This window comes from Lissotriton helveticus, chromosome 5_1, assembly GCF_964261635.1.
Source record: "Lissotriton helveticus chromosome 5_1, aLisHel1.1, whole genome shotgun sequence".
Classification (NCBI taxonomy): domain Eukaryota; kingdom Metazoa; phylum Chordata; class Amphibia; order Caudata; family Salamandridae; genus Lissotriton; species Lissotriton helveticus.
Genome location: NC_136065.1, coordinates 1,860,084,791 through 1,860,111,869, shown reverse-complemented (window position 1 = coordinate 1,860,111,869; position 27,079 = coordinate 1,860,084,791). Strand labels below are relative to the sequence as shown.

Below are 27,079 nucleotides of genomic sequence, written 5' to 3'. Positions count from 1 at the left end.
ATGGTTAGAAAAGGGAGTGGAGTATGTACCACACAAGCTTATACCTCAAACTGTTAGGCATTAGCTGCTGATGTTTAGGGAGGTACAACTTCCACCCTTGCAGGCTTCACTCTGATCCAACTGTGGTTGGTGATATATTGTGAGCAGATTTTCTTTTGGGGGATGTATTCATCACAGAATGCTCTTGGGAGGGAAACTCCATGAGCCTTTTAAAGCTAAAGTGTACATCACCAAATTTTGTGTGGTGTATGTTATAATGAGTTGCAATACACAATGTTGTGCTAATTTGGGCAGTGTGTCCATTGTACAGCTCAGACATCGAAGAATCTTGTTAGCCTATTGCCACGAGGTGAGCAATGCCATATTTGTACATATGCATACTAGGTGTCAATTCAATTTCAATTCAATAACTATTTTATTCGGTCAATATTGACTATAAAAGCGCCAAGATAAGATTACAGAGTGCATATATTAATGATATTTAAAATGTTTATACAAATGTCTTATAGAAATACCAGCATACCATTTTAAATTATGTGCAAAGAACGCATGATACTATTCAGGTAAGAACAGAAATGAGAAAGGCAATATAAAAAAAACCTAACCGACAAATAACTGACATCAAAAACGTTAAACATAGTCTGTTATGCTATCATAAAATAAACAGGGCCAGCTAAACACTTTATATTTTGGATAAAACTGTTAAAAAAAACCTAGTCGGTTAAAAACTTCTACCTATTTCTAATGGCTCTGCAGAGAAAGTTTGTGAACCCAGAACACACCAATGCCGAAGCAAGTAGTAGTAAAAACAACATGGCAGGTCTTACTTGGGCAAAGTGATTATTTCTTACTAAAGGGAGTTTACATTTGTTCCTCAAGGTACAGTAAAAGTCCCAAAAGAATATAAAGTGCATCATGTTCTGATCAGAAAATTTGTCACAACGACAGGTTTATGGTCTTCTTGTTTACAATAACCCTTGGGAGCAACTAAAAACCAATGAATGCTATTAAACCTAAACCTTGTCAATAGGGAATGATGAAAGGTGTTGCTAACAATCTACAGGTAAGGTTGCCCTTTTAGACAGGTTTTCAATAAAATATAATGTTTTGCGGTTGGTTTGGCAAGTTCTATCCTCTCTTTCTTTTTGCCACTTATCCAAGAGCAGATTTTTTATAACCTATATTTCTCTGGGTCGTAGAGGTCGAGGGTTGATTTATCGATCCATACAGACAGTGCACACTCAACAGTGTTTCTTTAGCATATCTTAACCACTGGATATATAAATCCTGCTCAAGTACTCTACAATCCAATCACTAACTGATGTAGAACGAAGGCAGGGCTAGACCAAGTTCTCAACCAATGAGTAATGGGTTCCAGTGCAATGAGTTCAGAGATATATTCCAAACCAACCTCCTGATGTAGCAGGAATGAAGGAGTACTGGTGGGAACAGCAAGCAGAAGCCGCAAAAAATTAGTTTCGACCATTTCGAGTTCTCCACCGTCTGTATACCCCCACACATCACTCCTATAAGTCACCATTGGGACACACTTTTCTCGACATACCTTCAATAAACCAAGTTTGGCCCTTAGTCTACCTACAATGTCCATGGTGGCACCCACCACCCTCATTAATGGGTTCTTTTTCAAGATTTTTGAGGCACCCTTGAGTCTTTATTATCAAATAAGACTCCCAGATAAGGGAAGGTCGGAACCTTAGTAAGTTCGACCCTGTTGCCAAAAAACATTTGACCACCATCTTTCCAACAGCCAATCATCATGATATTGGATTTAGTGAAATTGGTAGACAAGTCTAGGAAGTCCATAAAATCATTAAAAGCATTTAACAACTGTTGGAGACCCAGGGCAGTCCATGCAAACCAGAATGCATAAGCTGCATATGACCGGGTGGGGGATTAATTTAGACCCCACCGTTGGAATTTCCCAATAGGCCACTGTCGAGGCATCCTGTGATTGTTAAAATATAGGGTAAAAACCAAGGGGGCCTAACGGCACCCCTGCCTTACTCATCTCTGATCCTCCCAGGGGGTGGTCAAGCTGCATTTCTTGTCATACTTGGCCGAGGCTGAAAGGTTAGAATGACAAATCCGTCCACTTCGAGGTGGATAAAATCCCTTAACTCTCTCCCAATTGTTTTTGACAAATCTGTAAAAACGCCACAAGCTCGACCTCCAAACCCAAGTCCAAAAGAATGTGGTATAGTTGGGTTGATTAACTCTGTCAAATGCTGAGGTTAGGTCAATGAATGCCATATGTAGGCAACCTTTCTTGGCTACAGTGTATTTGCACACTATCAGTTGCAAATTGACACTGTTAGAAATGGGGGTCTCTAGTTGGCAAGGGTTTGCACCTTTGTCCAAATAGGGACCCTTCTTCCTAGTCAGGATAACGGAGTTATACTCCTACAATAACCCTTGCTCACCCCCTTGGTAGCTTGGCACGAGCAGTCAGGCTTATCTTAGAGGCAGTGTGTAAAACATTTGCACATAACCAACAGTAATGCAGTGTAAGCACTACAAAAGGACACCACACTAGTTTAGAAAAATATCCAATATTTTTATATACTTAAGACAAGACCAAAAACTCAAAAAATTCACAATACAGTACTTCAAAATCTTCACTTATCAAAATATGCTTTAAAATGGTTCCTTGGAGGAGCTTCGCGCGATTCCAAGATGGACGCGTGAGCTAAGGGCTCCCGAGACCCTTTCCGCCTCCCGCGATTATTCTGTGAAGATCCTGATTATGACGACGGGTACTTTTTATTGATGCCCTGCTGATGTCCATGTCTTTTTCAAAAATCGATTTGGCCGCCGGATATCGGACTTACTGCACTCTGGAATTTGGGGCCTACATCGTACGCCAGCCGGGGGCTTGAGTCCCCGGGGTACCCAGGTGGCAATTGAACAACAACGGCTGATGAGTCACGCCCTCTGCCCCTGGTGTACTTTCGGTTTCGTTTTTGGTCGCTGTTGTGCACGCCCAGTCGCCGATCGGCGCTCCAGCTCTGTTCTTGCTGCCGACCTTCAGCCAGCGCTGTGTCCCTATCCTTTCGCCGGTCCGAGCTTGCCAAGACGGAGATTGTTTCGGCTAAATTCTACAGATCCCGTTGGAGCTCATTGCCTGTCATGGCGGGCAGGGCGGCCATCGAGAGGCGCACCGCTAGATGCCCGTCCCGAGGGGGGGTCCCCCAATCTCAGACTATCGATCGATTTACTCGACCTAAGGGCTCCCCGGGCGGGTCGAGTGGTGCCCTAGAGGAAGCTGGTGATGGTCCTCCTGAATGCGAGGAGCCAACTTTGAAGGACATCATGGGTGCTATTGCGAGTGTCCAATCCACCATGGGCCAGCAATATGAAACCTTGGCGGCCAAGATAGATACGGTGGCGATCGATGTCACCCTCATCAGAGCGGAACTGGGGAAAACCAACGAGCGTGTCAAATCCCTTGATATCAAGACGGCTAGTTTGACCACAGATGTCTCGGATCTCCAGACCACAGTCCGCAATCTTCGGACTACTTGCGAACTGTTCGCCAATCGGCTGGAAGATTTCGAGGGCCGGGCCAGACGCAATAACGTCCGCATCGTGGGTGTCCCGGAGAACTCTGCTGATTTGCCTGTTGATATCCTGGTGGAGGACCTCGTGTTGAAGCATTTGGCACCAAAAGGTTTAAGTACATTCTTTGCTGTGGAGCGAGCTCATCGTGTCCCGGGTGGCAAGCCGAAGTTGGGTGCCGCTCCGCGGCCCATAATTGCCAGGCTCTTCAATTTCCGTGACAGAGACGCTATCCTACAAGCTTCACGAACGAGTGGACCCACTAAATTTGAGAACGTGTCGATTGGTTTCTACCCGGACTTCACTCAGGCAGTCCAGAAACAACGAATGGGCTTCACGGGTGTGAAGAGGCGCCTCAGAGAACTGGGACTGAAATATGCTATGCTTTTCCCGGCCCGCTTGAGAGTTGAGCATGAAGAGCGTGCGTTCTTCTTTGACCGCCCCAAGGTGGCTAGTGACTGGTTGGACACTTTATCGACGCGCCATGAGGGCCCGGAGAACTCGAGAGGCGCTGAAGGAGGTTCGGAGGACCAGGAGCAGTGAGTCTACATCGGCGAGCCTGATTCTATGGCAGTGGCTCAGATACTATGTCCAGTTATGGTGTGAATGCCCGGGGGTGGGGGGGTTTAGGGGATCTTCCTCCTCTGGGGACTTTTCTCTCTTTTGTGTAGGTTAGTTTAATGGGGCGACAGGCACACTGCAAGTTGGGGTGGCTTTTCGGTCTACCGCAGGGGTGCAGGGAGGGGGGTTTGAGTTTGATGGGTTCACTGGGGGTGGTGGGGGGGTTCCTTTCTCTTTGTTTGTTTCTAGGCTGTGCTTTGTTTTACATTTGCTATCCTGTGGCTGTTTCGAGGTGGGGAGGGCGGTCCGTTTTCTTCTGGGATGGGGGGTAGGGGACTTAGGGTGTTGAGCTGGAATGTTAATGGTCTGGGGGACAGGATCAAACGTGGGATTGTATTACAATACTTGAAGAGATGTTCTCCGGATGTGGTCTTGCTCCAGGAGACTCACTTGGTGGGCAATACATGTCATGCACTGAACAGACGAGGTTACCGTTTGGTGGCTCATTCCGGCTTCACCTCTGGATCGAGGGGGGTTGGTATCCTGGTTAGGAACTCCCTCCCCCTGGAGATAGACGGCACGGTGTTGGACGATAGAGGCCGTTACGCAGCCATTCTGGGGAGATGGGAAGGGAAGTTGATTTCCATACTGTCTATTTATGTTCCGCCTGGCCTACAGTCTACTACCTTCGCCGACCTGGGTGAGGTAATTCTGGGTTTGCCTGATGGATTGCTAGTGGTGGGTGGCGACTTTAATTCTGTGGTGAATGGGGAGAGTGATCGTAGCCCCCCCAGGCTCCTCCTACATCGCAGCTATGGCTGGGGAAATTCTTAGATGCCTTTGGGTTGGCAGACTGTTGGAGACAACTGCACCCTGGCCGGCTTCAGTACACTTTCCACTCGGGTGCCCATGGAAGTCTCTCGAGACTTGATTATATCCTCGTGCCGGTGGTGCAGTTGGTCTCGGTGCGTGAAATCAAGCATTTGGCTAGAGGAATTTCAGACCACTCCCCGCTATGGCTCCACATCGATATACATCTGGGGGCCGGATTGCCCCGATCAATCCATGGCATTTTCAGAACCCCAAAATCAGATCTCAGGTGGTTAAGTGCATGAACTTTTACTTTACTGAAAATGAGGGATCGGTGTCCTCCCCGGTCTCCCTATGGGAGGCTTATAAAACTGTGATCCGTGGTCAGACCCTGTCTTTGATTGCTGGTGAGAGGAGGCGCAAAAATGAGGAGGTGGAGGACTTGGAGTCTGAGATTGCCGTATTGGAGGAACGTTTGGAGGCTGGCGTTACTCCCGAGAAACTGCATGTCTTGGCTCTTAAGCAATCTGATTATAGGGCCCTGGTGACTGACTCGGCTGAGGCAATGAATCGTGTGCAGCAGGGGCGTCTGTATGATGTGGGTGATAAAGTGGGGAAGTTGCTTGCTTGGCTGGATAGGCGAGACAGAATGAATCGTGTTGTGCCTGTAGTTGAGAAAGTTGATGGAACGAGAGTCGTGGACCCGGTTGAGATAGTTGAGGTGTTTGCCCAGCACTTTCGGGTTGTGTACGCGCCGGTTTCGACCATGCCGGAGGAGGACTCGCACTTGCTGCTTCGTGATCTTGAGTTGCCTAGTCTCTCGGAGTCGGACGGGGTGTTAATGGAGGCTGATTTTTCTATTGATGAGGTTGCGCTCGCTATACGCTCCCTTCGCTCGGGGAAGGCCTCTGGTCCCAACGGTATACCGGTCGAGTTATACAAGCTATGCCCGGATAAAATGGCACCGTATCTGCTTAATATGATTGCGGCATCGCGAGGCCTTGGATTCCTCCCCCGGGACCAGAGGCTGGCCTCTATTGTGGCCATCCATAAAGATGGCAAACCCCGCGAGCGCTGTTCATCATATCGCCCGATCTCACTTTTGAATGCTGAACCCAAAATATTGGCGAAACTTTTGGCGAACCGCCTGATCACGGTGATTAGCGAATTGGTTCACCCTCATCAGTCTGGTTTTATCCCCCAACGCAATACTGTGCTCAATCTTCGTCGTCTTCACGGCGCCATCGCGAGGGCGGGGTCTCTCAGCGAGCCGGCCATCTTGGTTTCTCTCGATGCCTCGATGGCCTTTGATACGGTTGAGTGGCCATATTTGTGGGCTACTCCTTGCCAAATTCGGTTTTGGTCCAAAGTTTATTGCATGGGTTAAATAAACTCCTGTATGAGCAGCCGTTGGCACAAGTTGTGGTTAACGGTAGGGCCTCAGAGCCCTTTGTTCTCGGGCGAGGCACGAGGCAGGGATGTCCTTTGTCACCGCTATTATTTGCACTCGCGCTCGAGCCCCTTGCCGCCTGGCTCCGTTGGGAGCCTTCACTAAAGGGTATTCGGTGGTCCCCTGACTTCGAAGATCGTGTATCGTTATATGCCGATGATATTTTATTGTACCTGACGTCCCCCCATAAGTCACTAGTTCTTTTTGATGTTTTGAGTTCCTTTGGACGTAACTCCGGGTTGGTTATTAATTGGTCCAAGTCGTGTATTTTCCCGCTGACCAGTGCTCCTCTTTCTCTGCCCCGAGTATGCCCGATTCCGGTTTCTAGTGATGGCTTTAAGTATTTAGGGATCTATATTTCACTTGACCCTGTGCTACGCTATGAGCGTAACTTGCTGCCTCCACTCGCCCGGCTTCGGTCAGACGTCGCTGCATGGTGTGGTCTACCCTTGTCCCCCCTGTTTAAAATGATGTCTCTACCCCGGTTTTTGTATGCCGTACAAAACACACTTGATCTAGTGCCGGCTAGCTACTTTCATGAAATCGAGTGCCTCCAGAGAAAGCTAGTTTGGGCTGGCCGACCCCGTATTGCGTTGGCTAAGCTTACGTTGCCCTGGTACGATGGGGGCATAGCGTTACCTGATATAAGGAGATACTACTGGGCATCTCAACTGAGCGCGGTGAACCATGCCATGTACGGTCCAGTCCTGAATCCTGCATTCGAGATGGATCGATGGCTGTTACCCGGGGGAGATTACTACAGGGCTCTCTACTCTTGGGGCGCTAGAAAGAATCTGACGGGACCCACTGCAGTGGCTGTGCGGGTGTGGGGTAGCGCGACCGCGGCTACTGGATGGGTAGATAAGCTGACCAGGGCGACCCCTCTGTTTGCCGCGGAGAAGCTTGGTGAATTGTGGACGTCAAAGGGTTTCGATAGGTGGGACTTCATCGGAATCAGCAAGATAGGTGACCTCTGGGTTAAGAATAGAATTAAGACCTTTGCTGAATTGAAACAGGAATACAGTTTGAATGACTCGGAATATTTTCGATACCTCCAGGTTCGTCATGCCATTGGGTCGGTTTTTCCGTCCGGTTCTGATATTCCGGAGAGCTCCCCCCTGGAAGACAGGGTGCTGGACGGCCATGTTCCAGACAGCACTATTTCTCTTATTTACAAAAAACTTATCAATACTCGGTCGGACTTGCTTGTTCAGCTTCGTGCTACCTGGACTAACGATGGGTTGGAACTGGATGATGAGGATTGGCAGGCAGCGATATCCTCTCCCAAAGAGGTCGCGATCCCGGCGCGTCTGCGACTCGTTCAGCTGAAGATTCTGCACCGGGTCTATGTCACGGGTCCGCGATTGATGCATATGGGTTTTTCTGAGGATGGGCTGTGTCGACGTGGATGTGGTATGATTGCAACCTTCCTCCACATCGTATGGGAATGTCCGGAAGTTGTGTCTTTCTGGACTAGAGTGCATGCGGTGATGAGCGAGGTGACGAATGTTGTACTCCTGCCCGAAGCCAGGCGCTGTCTCTTGAACGATTGCACTGTTGCTCAGACTCAGTGGGTCACGCTGGGAAATATGGTCGCGAAAAGGGACATTGCACAGTTGTGGGGATCTCAGAGGGCACCATCAGTTTCCAAATGGGAAGAAAATATGGACTGGTGCATGTTCAGAGAGAAGATTGTTTATGTCTCCCGTGGCAGGCCCAAAAAATGGGGTAGGATATGGGACCACTGGAACTCGTACCGTGGAGAGATATGTGATCCCCCCTTCACTGGTCCCCCTGACGCTCCTTGTTCTCCTTGAGTATACACTTCGGCTCCCTCCTGTATCACATTATTGATATGCTTCTTGCTCTGGGTCCCCCTTTCCCCACCCTCTCCTTTATCTCCTGGAGGTTCTCCTGTTTTCCGTATTGTCCTTGAGTGCCTCTCCTCGTATCATATGGAACAGACACAACAATTTAGGATGCAGCCTTGTTTTCTTCTTTTTCAAAGATATTTTTGTTCGCTTGTTTTAAAAATGAAACCTTTCCATATCTTATCGTTATAGATTTGACCGATATCGTGCACCATTGCTGCCGGACCCTTGGTTGTCGGCTGATGAGCTGTGTAATGCTATACTGCGTCTTTGATATGTCGCTAGCCGGCCCAGAGGGTTGTAGGCTTGTATTTGTATTTTCTTTCTTGCTAAATAAAGGTTTAAAAAAAAAAAATGGTTCCTTCATGTCGATAGCTCCGTCCGGGGCTATCACGACGTCATGAGCAAACAAATCCAAACAGTTCTGGCTGACCGTGGCGTCACGGGCCAGCTACGGTGTCGGGAATACCTGCAAACAGTACCTTTTAGAAATGCAGGGTGCTGATGACCTCTCGTTGAGCTTCCGAAAACACGGTGGCCACAGGCGTCTTCTCCGGAGGTTGGTGCATGAGTTGTTGGAGGCCCTCGAAGTCACACTTGTTGCAGGTCCATCTCCTCTCTGATGAAATCAGGAGCGCTGGCGTCGGCAGGCGTCGGCAGGCGTCGTGTGCTGCGGTGCAAAGTGCAGCGATGCGGTGCCTTTAGGTCACGGTGCAAGCAGCAGCTCGTGGCGGCATCAGATGGCGGCGGCGGTGAGACCAGGGTCGCGGTGCAGTGCGAGATGATGGCGGTGCTCGTCACGGTGCTGGCAGGTCACGGTGCAGGAAGCAGCGTTGTTGCTGAAGCGTTGTCGTCGGCTGAAGAACTGGAGTCGATGGCGTCGGTAGGCCAAGGCTGCGGTGCGGGATGAGGGTGATGTGTTGTATAACTTTACGAGCGGTGCCTTTGAACCAGAGTGCATGCAGCGGCGTCTATGTCGGCGATGGAGAGTCGTCGTCGGGGATACCAGGGCGTTGTCGTGATGCGGTGCAGAGTACGGTGCCCACAGGTCACGGTGCGTGCAACGGCTCAGTGGAGGCGTCAACAGGTGTCATCGGTGAGAACAGGGTTGTGGTGGGCGGTGCCAAGGTGTCATCGTGTAGCGGTGCGGAGTGCGGTGCCCACAGGTCGCGGTGCAAGCAGCGGCTCGGTGGCGGAGTCGTCTAGCGTAATCGAGGCGCCTTCAGGATACAGAGTTGGCAGTGGCGTCCTCAACGTTGTCAAGTGCTTTTTCCTCTGTGGCAGCACAAAACACACAGTCCCCAGTGCTGAGGGCAGAAGAGCTTGAAGTCTTTGCGGTTCCTGAGACTTCTTGAACAGGGGGCAGGCTCTACCTCAAGCCCTTGGAGAAACTCACAAAAGTAGATTGCAGAAAGTTCAGTCCAGTCCTTTCACTGCCCAAGACAGAAGCAGCCACTGCAGGCCAACACAGCAAAGCCCACAATAAAGTGGTAGTCCCTCCTCACAGCTTCTCCTGCTCTTCTTCTTGATCCAAAAGAGTTCTAAAGTCCGGGGGTCTGGGCCTCAATATTTATATCCCAAAATCCTTTGATCTCTTAGGCAGAGAGTGTCTGTGCCCAGCCAGAACCAGTTTTGCCTTCTCTGGTGTGATTTCCTGGCAGGAGGTGGAGACGGCATTGTCAGAGGCAGACCAGGCCCTTTGAGGTGGAAGGAAATCCCCTCCCCTTTCCCCCATTGCAGCCCAGGTCTATTCAGCCCTTTCCTCACCCTACCACGTCCATCTGGAGCCACTCCTGCTCCCCAGCCTTCTGTCATCCAAAACCCAGACAGGCAATCCCCATTCCAGCAGAGGCACACGGGATGACTGAGCAAGATAATACCTACTTTCTAAAAGTGGTATTTTCAAACGCAGACTATAAAAATCACCTTCACTAAAAGATGCATCCTTAGATTCTGAGTTAAGGCATAGTAAACTTTATTTTCCCACCTAGTTCCCAGGGCCAGTTATGTTTATAAGATGTTATAAACAAACTTCCCATTCTGTCCTATGGGAAACAGGTAGCCTTGCCAGAGTGAAAAACAAATGGGCTGTCATTCACTACCAGGACATGCCACAAGCACCAAGGCATGTCTGTCCTACCTTTCACATACACTGCACCCTGCCTATAGAGGTACCTTCTGCCTTCCTTAGGGGTGCCTGACATGTGAAAATGGAAGGTTTAGGGCCTGGCAAGCGGGTGCACTCGCCAAGTCGACATGGCAGTTACAAACTGCGCGCAGACTCTGCAATGGCAGGTCCGAGTTACCTTTTTAGGGCTACTCACGTGGGTGGCACAATCAGTGCTGCAGGCCCACTAATAGCATTTGATTTACTGGGCAAGGCACACTCAGTGACCTTTACTAGGGACTAACAAGTAAATCAAATACCCAATCCTGGAAACACCAATCCATAACACAATTTACCCCAGGAGCACTTGCACTTTACAACTGATCAGCAGTGAGAAAAGTGCGCAGAAACACTATGCCAGCAAAAACAGAGTCAAAACCAGGAGGCAGAAAGCAAAAACTCGGGGGAAACACACCAAAAGATGCCAAGTCTAACAGACACACTGATCCAAGGTCCCTATTTTCTGCCTAAAGCCGTATTGTAAATCTGATATTACATTGGAGTTATCTAACTAAGAGGTTAGACGCTCCAAGACAACTTTCCACATTATTTTATCTGCCGAGTCTAGGAGGAAAACAAGGCGATAGCAGGTCAGACAGTCCCTAACCCCTTTTTAGGTCTCACCTGGCGTTAGCAGCTTGCATGAGCTGCTCTCGCCAGGCGAGGGCCTTTTGGAATCGATACGGATTCTAAGCCTGCACGCGGACGGACAGAAGATGTGCACGTGGGGACTGGATGCTTCACTGGCGGCGTGACACTCTGGGGACATTTTGTTTGTGCTCGGCAAACTATACTTTTCAATATTTGATGCTTCTAATAAGCAGCGCGGCATGCTGCACTGCTTACTAAAAGCATCAAATATTGAAAAAAAAGAGTAGTCAATCTTTGATTGTGCTCATTGGAGCAAGTGTTTGCATGCTTGTGTATTCAGTTATTATCCCGGTAGACCACCCTGCGTGCCTTTTTTTTTCTTTTTTTCTTTCTTACAATTGTGGATTTGTTTTGCCCCCATTTTGCTTTTAGTACCTCCTGCTTTTTTTTATACATTGAACATTGTGTTCACGGACTCTCCTCACCCTCGTCTCTCATGAGGCTAAGCTGGACCCGGAGGTGCTCTTCGGACCAGGGGGGTCTCATTGACCAGGAGCTGGCGCCCCCGTCAGGAACCCCTTTGTGCATGAACTGCGCCTCACCCCACTTCAGAAAGCCAAAGTAGGTTTTCTTTATGTGTATGGTTATACTTGTATGTGCGCATCTCTGCAAATAAACGTGTCTGCTCCTCACGTCTTGCATGTGGGCTGGGTCCCAAGAACATGTCTGGTGATGGTCTGTGGAGTACTGGATCACTGCACTGGATGTGTCTCACCTTCATATTCAGCAAGGGTTTCTGCCGGACGTGCACGCCACATGTCTTTGACAGATATTCCAGTACCTTAGCTACCATGCTAACTGCACTCACATGCTTCTCCAGTGCACAGTATTTGACATCACGGAGGACAGAGCTCCTTATCTGCGGCTAATCTCCAGCTGCCTGCACACGTCGTACTTGTGACGAAGGCTCGTCTCTGCCTTTACATCCAGGGCGAGGCGAGATGCGCATGGGTTTTTGCTACGTAATGTACACAAGTCGGCCTGACATGCTGGCGCTCGTGCGTAATGTACAACATGCCCGCCCCTCGGATGCCTAGCGGCCACCTGTGTTTGTGTGCGCCTGCGAGGTCCAGGGGTTCCCCCATTGAGACACAGTCCCCCTCCCTCACATATGGAGGAACCCAGCCTCCCCCCCCCCCACGCATGGAGGACAGCAGCCAGTGCCTGTGCATGTGTCCTGCTGGCACGCAGAGTTTATTTCACTGCTGTCAAAATGTCAGTTTGGAGGCTCCTTGGATACCAGTGGGACACATTGTGTATGTCTTCATAAAAAATCAAACAATAATACAAATAAAAGGACATATGAAATAAACAGTAAGGACAATAAGAACAAGTACAGTGATTATTCAGCTTGTGGTGGCAGTATGACAATCTCGGTAAAGGAGTCAGGGTATGCTGTCAGATACATGTGTTGATTAGCCTAGGATTGTTAAACCCACCTTGGTAGCCATCATTAAACAGAAATGTACAAAACATAATCAGCGAGGGGGAATACAGAGAGTTCTATGTATCAGAATATATAAAGATATAAATACCGGTAAACATCCAATGAACTATAGTGTTTTTTACAGTATTTCTTTATTAGTGTAGTACAGCGAGCAAGTGTGAAAGCATTTCCTGTAAGGGACTAGCTTGTCAAACCTCCGTTGTGAATCATGGCGGTTTGTGTGAGTTAAAGAATAGATCAAGGCTGTCCTACATGCGCCCCTAAGGAGGGGTATCCATGGTGAGTTCTGGAGAGCAACGTTGTCAGCCCCTCTTAGGTTAGAGACCCAGTTCAACCAACACTTGAAACATGCCTTTCGCTTTTCTTTCCAGTTGTTTAGTATGATCTTAACTGCTGCTGTTAGAAGTAAATCAAGAAGCACCCTATCTTTTTCATTCAGTGACTCTACTCTGAGGTAGCCGAATGTCAGTGTAGATAGTTCTCTACTGAGGGAGCATGGGAAAAGTTTAGAGATGAAGTCGAAGACCTTATCCTAAAAGGGTACCACACATTTGCATAGAAGTAGTAAATGGGCTAGGTCCACTCCTTCCTCATTACAATTCCAGCAATTGGGGTCCTCTTGAATCTTGTGTAAGTGGAGTCGGGCTGGTGTCCAGTAGGTTTTGTGTAATAGCCAGAACTTTGTCAGGGAAAGGGCTGGAGTAATCTTATTCCTTGAGACAGAGCTCCAGGTTTTGGACCAGTCATGCTCCTTCACGGGGAAGAGGAACGCGATTCGCAGAACGATGTAAGTTTCTTATTGAGGGCAGAAAGTGTTGTCCGGATTAACTTGTTTATCCAGGAAACCTGATGTCCTAATCTATTTATTTTAGTCACATATTGTGGCAGGGAAGAAGGTAAGGGCGATAGATTCGATTTTGTCACTGCAGCCTTTATTTTTAGAAAGTTGTAAAACCCCAGGGGATCTAGGTTATAACTAGCCTGTAGTTCTTTCAAATGTATGGGTAAGCTATGTCGAATAGTTGGTAAGGGAAATAAATACCCTTATCAATCCAGGTTTCATTGTGTAGAGTATTCCCTTATATAAGATTTTATGGTTATCCCAAAGGGATTCGAGGTTAGATCGTCTAATGCTAGTGTCTTATAGCTTATCCACTTTCAGCAGTGCAGACTTTGTGTTTTTAAATATGGGCTTTGAGCAAAACACTTTGGTGAGGTATGCTGTTAGAAGGGCTACTTGGGCAAGATTTTTAAAAAGTGATTTTTCAATTTCTAGTCATAATGGGGTTTATTCTTCTGTGGAACGAGCCAATACAAACCTTATTTTGCCAGGAATGCCGTCTGGAAGAGTTTAAAGTCTGCTAGATTGACCCCTCCCAAGGATTTGTCTAATCTGAGTTTTTTCAGCCCAATTCTGGCTAGTTTCCCTTTCCATAAAAAATTTGAGAGCAGGTTGTCCGTCTTGTGGTGGAAGTCCTCTGACAAAATGAGGGGGAGCATAGTTATTAAATTGTTCACTAGTGGCGTAATCATTATTTTGATGGTCTCAATCCTACCCCACCATGGGATGAATTTTGGGGACCATGTATCAAGTAGAGTTTTGATTTTCTCCAGGATGTTGGCTTCATTTCGTTGTAGTGATTCTAATATAGTGCTACCAAATTCAATCCCCAGTTATTTGATGTACCCCGGTTGCCATGTAAGAACACAGTCTCCCAGTACTTCCCGGGTGCAGTGGATGTTCAGGAGCTTGACCTCGGACTTATCACAATTTAGTTTATATCCCGAGTGCATGGAGTAAATTTCTATGGTACGTATCAGGGCCTTGATGGACAAGCTCGCGTCTTCTGTGACAATGAGAATATCATCTGCGACTAATTTCACATGAGAGTCTAAGATAACATGCAGTTTCTCAATAATGACTTTTTCTGTGTCTAGGGCGATGGCAACATAGGGGACAGAAGGCATTCTTGCCTGACCAAGAAAATGGCACATTAGCCTCGTGTTATCATTAGACATTCGAAATTTGAGGAACCCAACTTACAAATTACTGATTAATTGTGGAAGAGCCGCATTCAGTCTCGTGGCTAGGATTTTCGAATATATTTTACAGTCCCTATTGATCAGTGAAATTGGCCTATAGTTTTTTGGTAGAAGAGGGTCTTTCCCTTCCTTCGGCATGACGATAATATTAGCTTCTCTCATTGATTTAGAAATGCATCCCTCTCTGGCTATGGAATTGAATACTTTTGATAAGGTTGGTCGTAGTGATCTGTCGTACGCCTTATAGAAAGAGGCCGAGAAGCCATCTGAGCCCTGGGCTTTATTGCTTTTAAGAGATTTGATAGCGACCGATAATTCTTTTTCAGAAATGGGATTCCCTAACGCTGTTTTATCTGTATCTGACAGTCTTGGTAGGTTTAGCGAGTCTAAGTATCAGGTACATTCGTCCAAGTTTACTGTTTGTTTACTTTTATATAGGTCCGGGTAGAAGGAATGGAAGACACGCAGGATCTTTTTGTTTTGTCTGGATGCTATTATTGGAGTCCTTAATCGAGGAAATAGTGAACTGTCTCTGCTTGTGTTTGAGGTACGAGGCTAATAGTTTGCCCGCTTTGTTCACTTTGCAGAGCTTGAGTGCCTTGAATTTGTTGATCCACACTCCAGCTCGTTTACTCACAATTTTGTTATATTCATATTTCTTCTTAACGAGCCGACCCAGGATGTCTTTGTTATCGAACGCCTCAGCATGTGATGTTTCTAGGAGTTTAATTTCTTTCTCCAGTGACTCATGTTCTAAATGTAGTTTTGTATTGATCTGTGCTTTAATTCCAATGATGACACACCTGATGGGCGCCTTAAGCGCATTCCACAGGGTGAATGTGTCTGTATCTGGGAGGTCGTTTTCCTTAATAGCAGTTTCGATTTTGACTGTTTACTGCGTCAGAGAGTACTTAATCATTAAAGCGCCACCTTTTAGGAGGTAGGATGGAATGAGTACCTGCAAGTTTGGTGTTAATGCAAGAGTGATCTGACACTAGTTTAGGGGCTATATCCGTTTGGTCTATAAGATGTGTGAATGTACCTGAGATCCTAGTATAGGAATTATGCGGGACTGAATAAAATATATAGTCTCTTGTATCTGAGTGCTGAAGGCGCCATGAGTCTTTAAGGTTGAACTTGGAGCAGATACTGTTGAGAATCGCATGCGAGCGAGTGGGCTGGTATCTACACTTTGATTGACAGTCGATAAGGGGAACTAACGGCAGGTTAAGATCCCCGCCTACTATGATGAGGTAAACTTGAGGAAAGCTGTCAAATTGTATTTGAGATCTTTTCCCAAAAGTTGGGCTCATCGCAGTTAGGGCCATAGATGTTGAGCACGTGAATGGGGTCATCTCCTCTCTTCAGGTGTGTGACTAACCTCCTCCCATCATCATCGTGTGTGTGTGTGAGACAGTGGTTATATTACATTTTCTGTCTATAAGGGTAATGACTTCTTTTTTCATATGGTCTGCCTGTGAGCAGGAAATATGGGAGATCCAGTTGTGTCTGATGAAGCCAACATCCTCCTCTGAGAGTTTCATTTCTTAGAGAATTATGATGTCGCCCTTAGTTTTGGCTAGGTAGTCGAATATTTTCCTATACTTAACTGGGTGACTGAGCCCTTTTACGTTTAGGGATACTATGTTAAGGTCCTCTGCTATATCCTTAGTCTGAGACATCGTCCGGTCTAGAGGTCGCTATATATATGATTTAGCTTAGGAGTATGTGCGCGGGTGTTGATGTCCTTGTTATCTGCACTATAGTTTTTAGATTCATGCTGAAGATCGGCTGAAAGGAACTTCTCACATTAATGCCCATATGATATGGGGTCCGTCTCTTACCATAAATTTCAAATAGAGCATACCTGACATTTCAACACAATTCAACCAGCGAATAGAACTTACATAAAAAAAGAAGAAAACAACCACAAGTACATTTACCCTCTGTTCCACCCCCTCCCCCGCCCCCCCCCCCCCCACATTCCCCTCCCTCCTCTCCCTGAAAGAATCGAATGCAGGAGCTGCGCCGGCAGGTCAGTCAATCGGCATCTTGGAGGATAATAATTTTAAGATTGCCGCATCTGGAGAAACATATATGAAATAACTATAGAATCTACTTATAGTTATAGCAGTGATCATTACGGTTGCTATAATGAACAGGTGCAATATTGTGAACCACAAGAATAGCACTAGAAATATCTCAAGAATATCACAAGAATATCTCTAACCGCTAGTAGCGTATTTACATATTAACGTATTATCGTATATTAACGTATTAACTTGTTAACTTACATCTGTATTCAGCGAGGGAGCTATGAGACAACTCGCACAGAATAAGCGTTGAATTCTTAATATAAATGTAACTTGAGGGTAAGTTCGGTCTTTACCATGAAGGACATAGAACATTATTATAACAATTGTGTTGCATTTGCTTAATTACTTAGCTGCAGCGGGCAAAAACCGATAAGATTATACAGGTGCAAATGCTTAGGTGCATGGGTATCAGAGGGGTGAACCAGAAATCATTACTCAAAGGATATCAAGTCTTTCGTTTATTGGAGGCTCCTGCAGAAAGTTTCATCTCTTGAATTGGATCTGCTTCCCGGTGCTCACCAGTTCTTGGGGCTTTGTAAAGAAGTATGGTTTGCCATTTTCAACGATTCTAAACTTAGAAAGGCCGGCAAATGAGAATTGAATGTTATTTCCTCTAAATTTGTCTCGCAATTGAAGGAATCCCTTCCTCGTGTCTACCGTCTCCTTTGAGTAGTCTTGCGTAAAGTTTATTCGGTGGCCATCCCAGGTTACCTGGTGATTTTTCCTGGCGAAGTTTAGGATGGATCCCGTATGTTGGTAGCGTAGCGGTTTGCAAATCATGGGACGAGTTCCTTTTCTGTTTGAGGAATTGAACGTCGGTATCCTATGCGCTCTGTCCATTTCCTAGCCATGATGAAAATGTATCCCATTTATCATGGGTATCCAGGATTCCAGAAAGGCCACACATGAACCCGCAGCATCCTCTGAGCCCTCTGGAATACCAAAAATGCAAACATTGCCTCGTCTATTTCAGTCTTTCAATTCTCCTGCTTGTTTTTTAAGCTCGCTAGTGACGTTTTGGAGGTGTTTAATTTTCTTATTAGCCTGGGTGGCCACATGTTCGTCGCTTATTCTTTGCTCTGTGTCGCTGATTTTTGAATTCATAGTGTTCATGATGCCCGGATGGCTGTGAGTTCCAACTGCATGGAATCTGTATTTTATTTCGTAGATTTTGCCAAGTCATGAACCGCCGCTAATTTTTTTAATATCATGTCCATTGTGCTATTTAGATCAGGTGTGGCCTTGATTTGATAGTCTGAGATAACTTGTTCTGCTTTTGCCTTTTTAAAGAAGCTCTGCTTTCTTTGTCAGCCATCTTCGTGTCGTGGAACGTGAGTAGTTAGCACCAACCTCTCCCCCGCATTTGTGAGGAGGATGCAAGAGGATTAGTTGTGATCAGAGGCACTCACAGGACTCCGTCGCTGTTCGGCAGTATCGCTAGTTCCGTTTGGTAGTAGTAGACTGTTGGCGCTTTTTCCTTCCCCACCTGGTCGTCCGCCTCGGATTGGCAGGTGTCTACCACATGCAACACACAGCAACTCAATTTGCTTCTGAACTGCGCCCGTGTGACGGCTCGTGTTGGATTTGGCACCTTTTTCTATCCCTTCTGAACTTCAGCCTAAGGTTGGTAGGTGGCTTCAAAATGCAACTCAGACCAATTCGCAGCCCCTGGCGATCTTTGCGATGGCAATGATGCCAATGAAGGCAGTGATCGTCATCCTCAGGTTGGCAGGTATCTTCAAAATGCAACTCGCACCAATTCACACTAATTCACAGCCCCTAGCGGTTGTAGCGATGGCAATGATGGCAGTGAGTTGGTGCACAGTTGTTGTGGCAGTATATTTGACGTGCTTTTAGACCGTGCGTTTAGACAGTGGTGTTCTCTACATGTTTCCCTATTGTTCCTCAGGAGGACATTGCGGAGATGGTGTGGGGTAGCTCTAAGATTTGTAGCAGCCATAATGCACACGATTGCTTTGGTACATGAATGAATGCCGCACACACTACTCAGCACTCTCTATTCCGCCACAGATGTCACAGATGCCCACTGAAGCACGTCGAAGACAGTTCTGGCGCAAATATGTAGTGCAATTATGTGGCGCAATGTGTCAAGGCTGCATTTGAGAGGTCTTGGCGCATGTCACTACCCCCTCAGATTTTCTGTCTCTACACCATTTTGGATTCAGGCTACTCGAGCTGGTCCTACGGAGCTATCCCCTCTACGCAGGCACTGTGGTTAACAATGGATGATGGTGGGTGTGGCAATGCGGGCACAGGTGTACATTGAATCTCGCTGTATACTTTAGCGCTAGCAGTGATGCAGGGAAGCCATTGCAGGGTCAGGCAGATTGTGCTGCTAACTGGTGGCACTGAGAGGTTTATTCTTCCTGCTGCAAAGCAGTTGCTACTTAAGCATATAGCACCCACTTTCATGGCCAGTAGATCTCACAAGGTGATGTAACGAAGCTGCTTAAACTCAGTTTACGGTAGCTCCATATCTTTCTTGATCGCCTTGGGCATTGCCGCCATTTTGTGCATTCCAGGCGAGCGAGCTCCGCACACTTCGTTTCAGGATTGCTGATCTTCTGAGTGATTGGTACGAGAGCACTTGGTTTCGATCTGTGCCTCATGTCATTACGGGAAGAAATCTGGCCTCCGCTTCATCAGCTCGTTTTTACCCCAGATTACTGCCTGAATCGCTCCTCCGTTTGCCGAGCGACCAGATTACGCAGCCATTACCGCTGCCGTCCAAGCCACGCCCCTACTTGCAATCCGTTTTATAGCTAAGAAAGCAGGGTTGAAATTTTTGTCTTTTTTTCTCAAAAGAGTGGTTGTCGACATATTGTGAGCCAGCGTGAGTATTCTTATTCCTGTTCATTTTAAGCTTTTTTACAAACGGGGGTGGCATACCCAAGTTCTACAGGCATACTCTTATTGCTTATAGTGCTGTAATTTGATGTTGATATGCCCAAAACAATCTTTATTACAATCTTTAGAGTCCTGGGCTGAATCAGTTTGTAAATATGATTGTCTAGGAATATTTGATTTTACCTACTGCACTTGAGCAATTGCACTTAATCAGGGCTCTAAAAATCCACTCGAACACTCGCGTTTGCGCGCTAAATTTCAAGAGGGCGAGCTGTTTTTAGGTCCTACTCGCCCTTTCTGAGGAGTAGGAAGACAAACTAACTTTTGTCTTCTGTCTCTGAAAACGGAGCAAATGTGACAAGATTACAAGATTTAAAGGCATTTTCATTGCTCACAAAGTTAATGAGCAATAACGATGCCTTTAAATCTTATCTTGTCACATTTGCTCTGCTTTCAGAGACTCCGGTCAAGTAGGTTGCAGTTAGGTCTAGGAGATTTTTGAAGGTACTGGACCTGAAGGACTAGTACAATTTTTGGGATTATTCGAGCCCTAGTCATCTGGTTCTCCTAGGACATTGTAGGGTATGTATATTCAGTTGTATTATGAGAGATGAGCTATTGCTGCTCCCCGTTAGCTAAGGTAAATTAATGCAGTTATAACTGGACAATTGATGCACATATTTAATTCTATTTTAGCAAAACGTTTATGTATGAATTTCACCCTCCGGCATGGCGGACCGTGCTAGGTAATTGCCTTTAGAAGTGTATTTGTACTAATTTTGTGCAATCTGACTCCGAGGCATATCTGCATATTGATGTATGCGCACTGTATTGCCCAAAAACAATGTATTATATATATATATATATATATATATATATATATATATATATATATATATATATATATATATATATGTGTGTGTGTATATATATATAGATATATAGATATATAGATATATATAGATATATATATAGATATATATATATTTTATTGTTTAATGTTACTATAATGGCCTCCGGCGTAATAAAATATTTACTACTACTACCCTGTCCTGTGAACAACTTTCTAAACGTAGCACAATATCATCCACATTTTGTGTGAAAAGATTGTTTAGAAAAACGTCAGGTACCACTAGGTGTCTTTGTGGCACTACGTCTTGAAAATTGCAGCTTCTGGTCTTTTTATTTAGGACTGGTGCTTGCCAAGACGGTTACATTTTACTAAAAAGGGAATATGTACCCTTGAAGAAAGTGAACCGAGCCATGTCTATTCTGGTGGGACAGGTATGATAAATGGCATGGGAGACGCAAATAGAGTAGATATATGGGCTGAGGTACTGTCTTAGTGTGTGACTTTTAGCAGGGAAATACAACATAAGGACACAGACAATAGGTGTTAGGCTCATTAGCCAAGAAGATGGCAGATCTCTTCTGAATACTTGGAGATATGGGGTCATTATAAACTTGATCAGAAATAATACACCACAGAGAAAACCAGACATCTTATAAACACTTTTTCGCAAACTTTCTGAAAAACACACTTTGGTTATTTGTGAGGACACAGGATGTATTGTTTATGAAAGCAAGACTGTGTAATTGACAAGTGTTAGAAGGGAGACTGTAAAATCCACCCAGCTGTAGAGCACACAGAAGGGATATACTTTTACATAATGTTCAGTTATTTTAGTTACATTTGGAGATTGCAGCACCAACCTCCTGTAAAACCTATTGTAGGTACTACCACCCTGTAAATATCCTTGCTCATACTAACATAACTTGAGGAAAAGAGGAATAGCTCACCCATTCCCACAGATATTCTCGATTGCCTAAACCCACAACTGCAGATATCAATCTGCTCATAAAACCTATAGCATAAATCGGAAAATAAATCTGTCCATAGTACAAAAACATATAATGTATTTAAAAATAGAGAAAAAGTGTTGGGGATACTTTCAAACTTTGTGCTCTTAAAAGAATACTGGGATTTAAATATAAAATTTGGTAACAGTGAAACAAAATCTTTTTAGAATAAGTAGGAGAGACTTCTTTCGAACATGATTTCTGTAAACATATGTCACTTAAGGACCTCATTACGTGGGCCGCCACCGTCGGGCCCTGGGTGGCAGTCTCATCGCCATCTGATCTTGCTTGCCTTCCCGCCGCATTATGATGGCGGGCGGATAGAGGGTGGTCGGAGAGACCCGACTGCCATGGAGCCGACAGGCATCGGAGGGACAGTAATCCCTACAGTAGGGCTTACAATGTTCGTTTCCGCCGGCCGTTTCATGGGTGTTAGCCGCCATGAAAAGGCAGGTTGAAAAGGACTTTGGAGGGGTGGGGGCGAGGGGTGCCTGTAGTGGACCCCCCCCCCCCTTGCCCCCTGGACCTCCAAAATGGGTCATGGTGCCTGCCGCATAGTGCAGGGATATGTCAGCTGTGTTTTGTTTGTATTGCTGCATGTGCTGCTGCCCGCAGCTCATGCCGCAATACAAAGAATACACATTGCGACTGCCTTGAATGCGGTTGCATCATAATCTCTACGGTGGGACCACCGACAGCCAGTCGGGCTATCACATTGCCACAAGGATGGCGGTCGGACGAAAGTCCGATCACCATCATAATGAAACCCCAAGTATGGCCTTTGTTTCCTTCTACAGACAGAAACCATTTTACATCATATATAAACCAAGTTCTCATTTTATAAATCCGGGAATACAAAGATAAGAGATGAAAGGTTACAGTTAACTTTTGATAATTGACTATAACCTTGAAATATGTGGTAAGTGGTGTTAAGATGCCACTGCAGCAGAAATATTTAATTCCAGTACTCCTGCTTATAAATATCATATTTAAAAGTCCACTCTCCTTTTCCATGCCGCATGGAAGATGGTGTGCGTTTTTAATTGTATTTCACTCCTGAGGAAATTGTGAAGATGTTGATACTTATGCTAGTTACAAATAGAATGTTAGCAATCAATGAAATACACTGTAGAAAACAAGCATTGGCAAAGCAAATAGGTTTTGGTTCTTCAAAATCTCTTGGTTTGGTTAAAGGAGTGCCATTTTGTTGTGGAGTGCCTATTTAACTGCCAAGATATAAATCTGTGTATGATATGAGTTACAGATATTCTTTAGTTTCATTCTCTAAATAGCATCATTGGCTCTAGGTTTGAAAGCTTTATGAACACTGAATTCTAAATTATTGAATTATATAATACAGCTAATTTCTCATTTGTTTTTCTTAAACAGCCGAATTTGTTATTAGCCTTGCTGAGAAAAACACAACATTTGATTCTTTCAAATCAGTACTGATGAAGAATGGTGCTGAATTCACAGTAAGTTTTGTGTCTTGATTTTGCCTGGTCTCTCTCTTTTAATTTGAAATGTATGCAGAGTTTGTGTTACTTCATACACCTTCGCTAGCTATGGTATCTGATTCTTCAATCAACACTTCTTCTTTTACTTTTGACCTTCACCCAAGTGTACAGAATTACTAATTTCTCCAACTTTTTTGTTATAGGATTCTCTTATTAGTAATTTATTGCGTCTTATCCAAACAATGCGACCTCCAACGAAACAACCCTATGTCAAAGGTATGTATTTTTCTGAAAAATAATTGCTTACTAATTATCTGTGTTGCTCCTTTTTTGCGCTGTTGGTAATGTCTGATTTGTTACGTTAAGTTGATAATGATGTTACTTTTGTCATTTAAAATATAAATCATGTCCGCTAGTCGTAGCATTACTTTTATTTTATCTGTTGTCTTTGTGCAACAAAATTCAATTTCTTGTTGGTCACTAAAATTCTTAATGTCTGAAAGTGCTGGCTTGATTATTTTGGTGAGGTCTCTGCTTCTACATATGAATTATTTTTTGGTAATTGTTCAACATTTAAATATAACCAAATATGGGAGCATACCATCTGAGAGTATTATATGCAAAACTGACAAATTAGTTATTTTCAAAGCAGTGTTCAGTAAAGAATCATTGTACCACTTCACTTTCTCTCCAAAATGATCACTGTATTATTCATTTGCTATTTGAGGGCTCTCCAATCCTGAATTAGTCTCTTTCTGTTTTTTGCTATTCTGTGAATTTAGAAATGGCATCTAGACCAGCATGAATTATAAACGAGCCGGGCGCTGCTTGTTGTGAGGGCGTCTCTACGTCTCTCGCCACTTATGCCCCATTTCATGTAAACATAACTACACCCAACCAGGTGTAGGATTGGATCACCTAGTTTATGATTCATGTTTTCTTTTAACCAGGAACAAATATAAATATCACAATGCTGCCTTTGGTCTGTCGCACTAGCCTTACAGTGGTGTTCTCGAGCCCTGTCTTGCCTTTTATTTGAAATACAAGTACCATATACATATCATTTTCCACTATGTATTTGAATCCTGCTTCTCTCGTGCTTTCTCAACAATCATACATTCTGAATTACTCTCAATTAATTGGAAATGCAGTTTTACATTTCTTCATTTAGAATCTCCAAGGAACCAGAGTAGAAAGTAGCTTATGCATTGTAGTTGAATACCTGGTTGAAAGTCGGTCTCTGTAGCTCCAGCCATCATTTGGGAACTTCCGCAACAAGGGAGCTTTCCCTCTTCTTTTGTGTTGGAAACAAATTGTGTCTTCAAGCAGCAGCAATTTTTTCTTGTACAATAGCCTGCTCTAATTGTTCTGCGGATATGTAAAGGGCATCACCAAATTATCCTTTTTAGGTCTCGCGACCTATCGATGCGCGCAAAGCGCATCGAGCGGAGCGAGAATTCAAGTAGCCAAAATCCTCATGAAACCACCAGCTTTTTGCTGGCGTTTTCATGAAGTTCACGTGAACCACGTGATCAAACACGAACGCGCATCAGCCTCCCTCCCTCCTACAGCACCTCCCCTCTCTCCCCGCACACAGCCTTCCTTGGATTTCTCCTCCCCCAGCCAGCTTCCCCCAGGCCGTGTTCCCTCCCCTGCTACCCCATCCTCACTCATCCCTCGCACCCCCTCCTCCTTCAGGCCCCCACCATTTGCTTTTGCTTAAGGGAATTGCTTGTATCCCATCAATCACCCTCCCACGCCAGCAGCTCTTCCCGCTCCGCCCCCTGCTCTCCGCCCCCTGCTGCATCAAAGGCTTTTTTTTTTTTTTGCTACCGCCTCCGTCAGGCTTCATTCGCATAAAACATATGTCCGGGAGGTTTTGCGTGTGTTTACCATTGAATCCCAGCACTACACTCTCCAGGCACTGTCCTCGTATAATCAAACAACATTCGCACTGATACCCTGTCCTAAAACAGAAACAAAGACTTCTGAAGCTACGATTCTGTGCCCCAGGGAAGCTGCAAAATCTGTAATGGGTGTCAATTGTGCATTGTTTCTACACGCAAGCTGGAAAACCTCGTGTAGGGCTTTCAGCTCGTCCGAGGTCATTGTGTAATATCGGCTCTTCGTCTGGAGACTGCTGGTATTGCGTGGCACACTGTGGCAGCCGTGTGAGTTGGCAGGCTTCACATTCAAACAAGTCAATGCTGGGCTCACGTCAAAGGCGCTCAGAGCTCATTATGCTTGCAGAAGCGAATGGGTTAATTTTCTGAATATCGGCATTACGTCTATTTTCTCTTATGTGCACTCAATGCCGAAGTGCTTAAGTGTCCGAAAGGTTATAAGCAGCACATTCCTAAATACATATGAAAATATTTAAATAGCATCACCTGTACGATAATTTATTAATTTTATTTTTAAAGTTTTTATATAGCGCTAGCTTGACCCGTAGGTATCAGAGCGCTTTACATACACACAATAAAAAAACGGAAGTCCTTTTTTTCCCGTCTATTGTACCTGCACCCATTGTGTACTGAAACTTCTATCCCAAAATCTCTCCTACTCTGAAGGGGGTAAACCATGAGGTCAGAGCACACATTGTCATTTTTAGGTCTCGCCTGTCGATGCGCATCGAGCTTGCGAGACTATGGGGGCTTATCCACTCTTTATCCAACTTGCAAGGAATCGTGGCGATTCCTTGCAGTGCCCGTGACTTTTAAGCTCAATGCGCATGTGCATTGAGCTTAAAAGCGCGTGCACAGCCGCCCGCATTCCTCCGACACCTTTGAAGTGAAGCTTAGCTTCACTTCAAAGGCCCGGCTTCTTCACACCCACATGCCGCTCTGCCCCGCTCCGCCCCCTCCCCTGAGTCATCCTGCCTGCCCAGACTTCTCCTCCCCCCTACTTACATCCCGCTTTCACTTGTTAACTTTACCGCTGTCCGGGTGGTTCCATGTTATTTCTTTAACTACCTGCTCGTGACTGCCCGTCCTCGTGCTGGCACTGTGCTTTCCTCTGTGAACTTTAGGACTTCTCCATATAACTGTGGCATTCCAGAAATTCGTCATTGGAACGCAACGTGCAGCGCATTGACCCGACGTTGCTCTTTGATTGCGCACCTAGAAACCTTGACGCGCAAACCAGCTTCATTCTCCTTGGCTGACACACCCAGCAGCCTTTACAGACGGACAACAGCGTGTACAACAGCTTTGTGCCAATACTAACGTGCACACCAGCTTTGTGTCCATTTTATGTACACAGCAGCTCCATGCTCTATCGCTCACGCGCACAGCGACGCTGTGTGCACTTTAATGCTCATTCGCTGGCACGCACAGCACATTTGTGCAAGTATTTACATGTCTACCCTGCAATCCTTTCGCTGATACGCACAGCTTGATTTTAAAATTGTGTGTATAAGTTACAGTTCACTCGCTGATGCACACAGCAACTCCGCGGCGCTGACGCGCACAGTTGGATTTTAAATTGCGTGCCTACTTTACAGTTTACTCACTGATGCGCACAGCAGCTCCATGCTTTCTTGCAGACTCGCACAGCAGTGCCCAGTGCAGACTTTTACGTTCTTTCGCTGACACGCAGAGCACTTTTGTACAAGTATTTGGTCGTCTACCCTGCAATCTTTTCGCTGATACGCACATCTTGATTTTAAAACTGCGTGTCTAGTTTACAGTTCACTCGCTGATGCGCACAGCAACTCTGCTGACGCGTTTAGCTGGATTTTAAATTGCGTGCCTACAGTACAATCGCACAACACTTTAGTACAAGTATTGCGTGTCTACTCTGCAATCTTTTCGCTGATGCGCACAGCAACTCTGAGTGCAGTCTCTTTCAATCGCTGACACACACAGCACGTTCCCATCTAATTGTGTGTATACAGTACAACATATTATATCCTATGTCTTCATTAACAATATAGTGTATCTGTACTGAATATATATCCAGCATTTCAGACTGCATTTCAGAGCTTTTAGAAATGTTTATGGCTTTTTTTTTTTGAAATTCTTTAGCATTGGCTACAGGAAACAAAAATGCTAAAGATTTACAAAAAAAACCCAATTCTAAAAGCACTAACTCTAATGCTGCGAGACCTATTGCATTTTCAATGCTTGTTTTTTTTTCTATCGTGCCTTCCTAGCTTCTATTTATGTCATCCCCCACTCTTTGTTGTTCCCCCTTAACGTTGTTGCCTTTAGTTGTTTTGTAG

General features: G+C 45.4%; 1 protein-coding gene across 1 annotated transcript in view; it reads left to right on the top strand.

Annotated features, from left to right (window-relative positions):
* The window catches only part of DHX8 (DEAH-box helicase 8), a 276,052-nt gene that overhangs the window by 9,394 nt on the left and 239,579 nt on the right, over positions 1-27,079 (top strand). Inside the window, exons 2-3 of the mRNA XM_078645297.1 lie at positions 22,790-22,875; positions 23,061-23,133. Of these exons, the coding sequence (XP_078501423.1) occupies positions 22,790-22,875; positions 23,061-23,133 (159 nt within the window). The remainder of the gene's footprint in view (positions 1-22,789; positions 22,876-23,060; positions 23,134-27,079) is intronic.